Source organism: Boleophthalmus pectinirostris, unplaced genomic scaffold, assembly GCF_026225935.1.
Source record: "Boleophthalmus pectinirostris isolate CB_2022bp ecotype Guang Dong unplaced genomic scaffold, ASM2622593v1 HiC_scaffold_16, whole genome shotgun sequence".
NCBI lineage: Eukaryota > Metazoa > Chordata > Actinopteri > Gobiiformes > Gobiidae > Boleophthalmus > Boleophthalmus pectinirostris.
The window spans coordinates 20715771-20724042 of NW_026571095.1; the positions used below are offsets into that span (position 1 = coordinate 20715771).

General features: G+C 36.4%; 1 protein-coding gene across 1 annotated transcript in view; it reads right to left on the reverse strand.

The window, feature by feature from the left end:
- Positions 1 to 1475, reverse strand: part of egfra (epidermal growth factor receptor a (erythroblastic leukemia viral (v-erb-b) oncogene homolog, avian)) — a 55798-nt gene extending 54323 nt beyond the window's left edge. The window contains exon 1 of the mRNA XM_020935995.2: positions 1172 to 1475. Within this exon, the coding sequence (XP_020791654.2) occupies positions 1172 to 1250 (79 nt within the window). The 5' untranslated portion in view covers positions 1251 to 1475. The remainder of the gene's footprint in view (positions 1 to 1171) is intronic.
- Between the last annotated feature and the right edge of the window lie 6797 nt (positions 1476 to 8272).

The window sequence follows — 8272 nt, forward strand, 5'->3', positions numbered from 1 at the left end:
TAAAAGCAACAACTTATAAAAAACTTTACCACTGCAGCCCCTATCCTCACCACTCAGCACCACAACCCAAGTCTTTTCTTAATAAAATCCACAAAAATCCTTATTTGCAGCGGGCATAGCGTGACAAGTGTGCTGTCCAATTTGTTTAGACGCTCAGAAATATTTAGGGAATCTTGTCTTGTTGTCCTGCAAACATTTTTGATTTGTTATGGTTTACAAAAAGGAAGAAAGAAAAAGTCAGTTTGGATGCAGGAGACACCACGGACGCAGAACACACATGTAGCACATCTGATGAGTAGTACAATGATGATGTATAATGATAGGAAATGATTATGGTAAGTAAAATGAGACTTCTGGTCACTTTCTCTCCCCCATGTGAGGTATTTATGGGAGCATGAATCACTCTAACTGCATGTGGAACGAATAAACGTGGAATAATGTGTTCCTAAACTCGTAGTTTAGCATTCATTTATAGGCAACATTACCACAAATGTCTAAACAACGCAGTCTAGGGAATATAGCATAAAATTGGATAGGAATTATATTATTCCTATCCAACACTAGTATGTTTGAAAGTCAAAAGCAACCAATATATTACTATAACAATCAATAATTCAATAAAAGTTTTAATTTGATCATTTCCTTGACCCAACTAACTTTACACACAAATACGTAATGCATACACAGATCAGCTGAAATAAGGTTGACAAACTGATCATAAAACATTTCATAGTACAAAACAGAAAGTTGCAATCTCATGTTTAGAAGATAACAACAATAAAAGTCAGATTATTGCACAATCCGCGTGCCATACCAACACCCTCCCTGCAGCATCATTGTGGGACTGCTGCAAGTTTTGGCACCTTGTCATTTCACGGAGATGTGCGTAAGATCATTCCACCTTTACGCAACACAATAAACTAACTTGCTAACCATTATTTGTATGTCTTACGTAGAGAAACATGCCATTTTTAGCCTTTGTGTTGAGTTTAAGGTCGTACAATGAAAACACGGGCGCTTTCACAACTTTTTCTCACGCTGTTGCAACTTTCCACTCTGCGCGACCAGAGGAGTTGCCTCGCTGTGATTTATGGAAACGTCCGGGAAGCACTGAGAAGAGTCGCTCTAAAAGTTACGTCCCTGCCCCTAAGTAGTAGTTCCATAAACGTACCTTTCTTTTCAGCAAGCACGCAGTGACCAAAGAAGACTAAGGAGGTGAGAGTGAACCACTGAAGAAAACGGGTCGCCATCGTGAAGTTTACTTAGACGTGCTCCCGGTATAAAGGTGTCATTCCATTCCAACAAAAGGCGATATTCCGCTTTTTAACCAAACGTCCAAAAGTTGTAGAAGACTTGTAGCAAAAGTGTGAGGTTTTCTCCGCTCTGGTAAAACTTTTGACAGCTCCTCCTCTGCGCAGATCGGTGCAGAACTCAAGTCAAGTCTCGGTGTTGAGAAGCGAGCACAAACCGCTGGAGCGACGTCACCGGGGGAGGGACGCGACTCTCTCAGGTACACGCGGTGGGCAGGGCCTGTGCAGCACGGTTATGGGCACTTGTACCTGAGGGTATGGCTGTTACGAGATGATAAGATGGCTTTTTAACAAATGTATTAAAATACAATTAATAGAATAATCTGAATGTAGAAATATGATGTATTGAAATGTTGACCCTTCGTAAATTATGTCATTTGGATCAACATCAAGTAATTAAATGGAAGAGTGAATGTATGTTTTTTGTGTATGATTTTCCCCCTTTTCTTTTATTTATTTATCTATTTATAAATGTTTTATTATATATATATTTTTTTGTATGTTTCAATATGTAAAATCTTAAACATTTGTGAAAAACGTAATTAAATGGAAATGGCGTTTAATGTTTTGAGTGTTGAATAGTTCTATGCATGCATTTTATTAAAAGGATGTAGCTTGGGTTTTAATCTCACATGAAACAACAAAATATAACATGACTGTCATTTTTTCCCATTTGAGGAGTATTAAGAAGCACCCTGCAGTCTCAAAATGACAATAATTTCAGTTACATTGTCATTATGGTCAGGTTACCTTGATTCACTTTTTCCACATTTTCGTTTCTTAACTGGCAAAAGTTAAAGTACAGTGTGCAGCAGTATCATTATGTTGTAGCTGTTAAGATAAGTGAGTCGTTTGCGATACCAGGAAATGACAAAGAAATCCAATTGGTTTGATATTAACACTGTTATACGTGTATGAGTTTCCTGTTGGCCCTGAACATATTCAGAAAATGATTTACTCTGCATTGAACCGGAAGCTGTGTCCTGCATTAGCATAAACTATGTAAATATGTGGTAGGCACACTGCTGTAACTAAAGGCGAATGCAATTTCATACATCTGGCTCAGAGGTATTATAGCTGAATTGGTTTTTTACTGTATATGCAGTAAATTATTTTTGGGAAACAGCATTATAGAGGTTTACTGACCCTATACTGACCCTTGAGTTTTAGACCACTTCTATATTTACACCTGGTATAGTTCAGTTTTGGTTTATATAGGCTATAAATCAGATCTAAGTCCAAATGAAGTCCTGCTGTACTCCTATATCTCGTTTGAACACTAGCCATTGTGAGTAAATAATTCATTATTCATATATTTTATTTCTCATGTTTTACCCTTCATGCCCTTTTTGACCAGTCTACATGACTATGGCACAAAAGGTGACCTGGTTTGTGACTGGGAATGTCCAGATTAAAATTAAAATTGTGAGAACGAAAAAAAAAATATATTTCTGAAGCAACTTGCTCCTTATGCCACAATAACATCACATCATCATTCATAAAGTTTGAGTTAATAAAGCTGGCCACATTTAAAAGCAATGACAATGTATTAAAAGACTGTAGGATTTCACAGTTTGGTCATGGTGTCAAAAATCGGAAACAATAATAAAATAGAACTAAAATATCCTATTGGATCTTCAATATTTCCACCCCTTGATTTATAAGTGTAATAAAATAAACTAAGCCAATATTAAAGTAACATCTTCTTTATAGTAGCCCGGGGTGAAAGGCTTTGTCCAAATCTGTAGCCATCTTGTTATGTCTTTGTGAAAGTGGTGCTCTAAGTGTCATTTACAGCCTGTTTACTGGATGGGCCGTATGTCTAGACCCAAGACTGACTGTGTCTCTAATGGGAGCAGAGCCTAACTGTGTAGTGCGTTCCTAAATGTGTTTGTTGATGTCCCCAGATCCGAGTGGCACTGATAGAGCCCATTTCTCACACTGCTGCTTATTTCATTACTCCAGTGTAATGGTTTAGTAAATTGTCTTTGGTCATACGGTTAGAGGAAGAGGTTATTGTATTTGTCAAAGGAGAAATTACATAATGTGCAGCTAATGTTTCACAGCAGACAAACACACAACAAGGCTTTTTAAAGCTTTTCTCTGTGGATGTGGTGAAACTGATGGTTAGGACAGTTAGCTGTTGGGAAATTGGAAAAAAGCAATAGTAAAGGGTGTTTATGTAATTATTATTTTCTTTAATCAAAAGTTTGTCTCAAGAATTTATAACAGTTTCGTTTGCTTTGTTAGACACTAATTAATTACTTTATAGGCACACCAAGTAAGTTTTTGGTTGAAGGTCCGTCACCTGCTTGTTTCTATGGATATGTCATTCCTCTGCCTGGAATGTTCCACAGTATGACATTAAACAGCTTTATCTTACATTTATTAAATTACAGGTGGTTTTACAGCATCAAAAATACAGAGAAAAACAGACATTCTGGCTGTGAGCAGGGTTGCCTCTCCACAGATTTGACCTGTAAATTGGTCTGGTTTGGTCTTCAAACTGTGAAATATTCCAGACAAAGCATTAACATTTCCACGGAGAAAAGGATTTGACAGACCCGCCACCAGAAAAATTACACAATGCACCTTTAAGTCAATATTTTTTCTAATGTTTGTCACTATGAAAATGCGCAAATCTGATCTCTAACTTGGCCTGGTGGTGCCGCAAGCTTGTTTACACTGATATAAATAAATATCCCACTGGAACCTTTTTTTTTCTGTCTGTGGATCCACCAAAATTGTGATACCTATTCAATATATTGTGCCGCCCTACAACATACAAATAAGTATGTATATATTAAAACATATCCACATGTATACATAAAAAACTGGAACCTTTTAGGCAAACCAGTAATAGCTTCGTCATGGAGAAAGCAGGTGGGAGACAGGACCCTCCACCAGAAAAGTTACATTGTACACCTTTACCTCGTGCATCTGTGTCACTCAAAATAAGTTTTTCCATCTGAATGACTTGTAATTTACTACATACATAATCAAGGATGTAATGCTAAAGCACAGATTATCAAATATATATATATATATTTGGACTACTCTTCATCTTCTCTATAACTGTTCTGACACCACCTTCACATCCACTTTCACTATGACTCTCCTCGTGTCCTTAAAGTCCTGTCTGGTTTTACTATTACTCAGGTTACACTATAGGAACAACATACAGACAGATACCACCCAAGATGAAGGGGCCTGCACTGCTCCCACTCCCCTCTGTGACTTATAGACCTGTTTTATGGTGGTCTCATCTGTGTTTCATTTTTTACTCATCAGGAAGATTAGATAAAACACAAATTTACCGTAGGGTGTCTTCCTTTATTTTATGTTGCTCCATACACTTCCCTCCAACTCAAAAAAATCTAACCTTGTAGCATCAATTAACTCCGAGTTCTCTTTGACTTTATCCATAAATCTGCTGCTTCCTTCTTCCTGGAAGCTCTGATTTTATCACCCCCGTACTGCTCAGACCCTCGCCTCTCAATGGAACAATGGTACGAATTTATGTCCAAAGCATGCGGTATACTCTTTAGCCCTTACCGCCAATGATACAAAACGTAATAGTAAATAAATAGAGAATTTGCCAGTCCTTATCAAAAGCTGACACAGGCCAATAGTAATAAGGAGTGATTTGCATAAAATAGTGAGGTGCATGACTTAACAAACTAACTCATGGTTAACCTTGTTTAATACTAGAGTGAAGCATAGCAAAAAACAAACTGTCTGGGTTCTCAGTTGCAGCCAGTCTCAGAGGCAGTGTCTGTTATATATCATCCTGCACTATGTTCTTGTGCAAGATAACTTGTATACTTGCTGTAAAGAGCGCTTAATCAAATATTAACTGAGATTAAGTATGTCTAATTATCAATGTTAAAGCTTTTGAATCAAGAGGTTTGGGGCAGAGTTTGGACTTTGGAGGAATATATTTGGCTATTTAGCTCTACTTTTTAAAGAACTAATACAGTGAAACCAAAAATCCAGATTTATCAATATCAGGGAACACATTTTTATCATATGTCCCAGTCCAGTATGCTATGTTACTTTTCTGGTACTTCCTTTAACAACTGAATGTATCCTTTGCTAGATTAAGTAAGTTTACCTCATCAAAGCCTAAGTTTGTTTAAAATAAAAGATTCCACATACAATGGTCTTTTGTACTTTTCGCCTATGAGCCCATGTTTATTCTGTACAGATCCTTTCTCAACCTTCTGCCAGTGGAGCAGAAACACTAAACAAGCAGAAATAACATCTGCACCAGAGGAGAAGGTGTTTCAATGAAGTGTGGACAGACAACTGGCTTTAGACTGTGAGTGCATGTCCAACCTTGCTCTGCGCTGTACATTCTCTGGCATTCTACAAAGAGGGAATGAACTATCAACCAACCATGAGCACGCTCATGCCCTGACGAAGACCAGCCAGCACTGGTGTCCCTTCTCATGTAATAAAGGACTTTTAATATAATCATTCATAATTTGTGTGCCTCAGGTTTGTACCCTGTCCATTTTAACTTTATTAAGTAACGGTTACATTCTGCTGAGAAAGAACTGATTCTTTAAAGATCCATGGCCAGCCAAAAGGTTGTCAGATTTAAAAGAGAACTAGTTTCAATTCAACCATGGTCTAAAAAAAAATTATTTAATCCTTAACATTTACACTTGTGTGGTATTTGAACCTAAAAAAAGGCACTGACATTAACATTTTGGCAAAAAAAAAATATAGTATGGAGAAGTAATTCTAGTGTTAATGTAGTAAATTATAGTGGTAGTAATTGGGGAAGTAATACTACACTAAATAAAAAATATATGACATATAATCTAAACATGACATAGCACAACTATGTAAATACAAAAGAGATACAAAAGTAAGTTACAAAAAAAAATAATAATACAATATTCTAAATTCAAATCATTCAATAACCTGATTCCAACAGCAATATAATTCTCCAGTCTTAGTATTCCAGTCAATATTATTTTTACTCATGTTATCAGTGTTATTTTGTATGTTTACATCAACTTGAGTTATCAGCAGAACCACAGACCTTTAACATGACCACATTTTCATTTTCCCAGTCCATGTTGTTACAGATGTATGTATCCTTCTCTCTCCCAGGGTCCACGGTGGAAAAACAGGGCTGTTCTTACGGAGGTTTACACAGAGCTTCTTATTAAGCAGTGCAGCCAGGCAGAGAGGTTATGTGACATATTGTGAGGCAGTTATCATGAGTGCTGGACTCAGATGTGCATGACTGAACACAGATGGACCAGAGACGTCTCATCTCCGTACGCCTGAGTCCACACAGTCGTCACACCGCCACATACACTTAACTACAACAGCCCCCGTGTGAAGGTTGGAGAGGGGCCCGGGCCTGCAGGAAAACCACACTTAATAGATTAGATCAGGGCTTCTCAAACTGTGGTACATGAACAATAGGTGATACTTAGGGGCATCTGTATGAATTTTATTTATTTAGACATTTAATCTACTTTGCTGATATATTTTAGTTGTGATTTGACCTGGTTCAAACACTTGATTTATTCCTGTTATAGAGAAATATATTTTATACCAGTTTAAGTCCAAATTTAGTCCTCGCCTGGTTTTAGTTTACAAAAAAAAGTTTGAGGTAGAATCATAGAATTAGATACTGTTTGGTATATAGCAACTAAAGATCCAGCTTTTTCAATTATAATATTGATACCTTTACCTTTTGCCAATACCTGATATTACCCAAAAACATTGAAGGGATTGAAAAAAGTAGCTTATTCCCCTCAAAACATGTTATTTATCCAGAAGTGCCTATTGAACATCTATGAATAAAATTTCAGACAATATGAAACATAGGCCAACATTAGCCAGGAACTAGTTTTATTACATCCAAAAAAGTCCCAACCATGATATCATCTAAACTAGTATCATGAACAGATACTCGATCCAGGTAATTTTTCAGGATTAGTGACGATATTCAATACCAGGATTGATATCAGTGTATCCCCAATACTGACCAAAATGAAGCATGTTTGTTTAGTGTTTGTGTAATTAATAATTAGTAGCTGTTTTTGTTTTAAGAAAAGAAAAATGATTTGTATTTATAATACTTTATACAGAAAACTGTGTAATGCATGGACAAAATCTTCTAGTCAAATTCATAAAATGTTAACTAATTACCACTTATTATTATTAATTGTTATAATAATCTAGGCATAAAAATTTACAATGAAAATTAACAGAGACTAATTTGAGAACAATTCAGCATGCAGCACTTGGAGGTAACCCACAGTCTCGATTCATAACAAGAGTCAATTGCACACTCTCATTCATCAGGCCCTGGTAACAGCAGCTCATTTTCACTGTTATTTCTGGAATCACTTCTTCACATAATCTGTGACGCATACTGCACTTGAGTCTGACGTGTTAGACTTACATTAGATCCAACTGCCTTCATTATGGCTTTAATAATAGCACCAACTCTCAGCTCCAGCAGCGTGCCCCCGGGCGTCAGTAGCAACCTGTCAGACACCAATTAATTATACTTTTAATTAGACAAGTCTTTGTTTTGAACTCACATGCAGCCATCTGTCCAAGACACATTCAGACGCAAGCTAAAGGAATGCTAGCTGTTTGTTTTTCCTATACTGCAAATATTTAAGACACATCTGCAACTCTGATCAATTAATTTTATACAGAGCCAAATCAAAATATGTAAAATAATAATAATAATGATTGTTATGTCTATTATAGGGATTAAATAACTAAATAAATAGAGCAGTTAACTTTGACTGATTATTGGCTATCTTTTTAAATTTGAATTTATCACAATTTTTCCTTCATATTGATCAGTACAATTTTGTTTCATGTTTTTCTTTGTTTTGCTTTGCTTTCTTTTAACCAGTGCCATTTATCACCAAAAAATTTCAATTTCTTTCTCCAAAGTCTGAACTCTACTGCACACC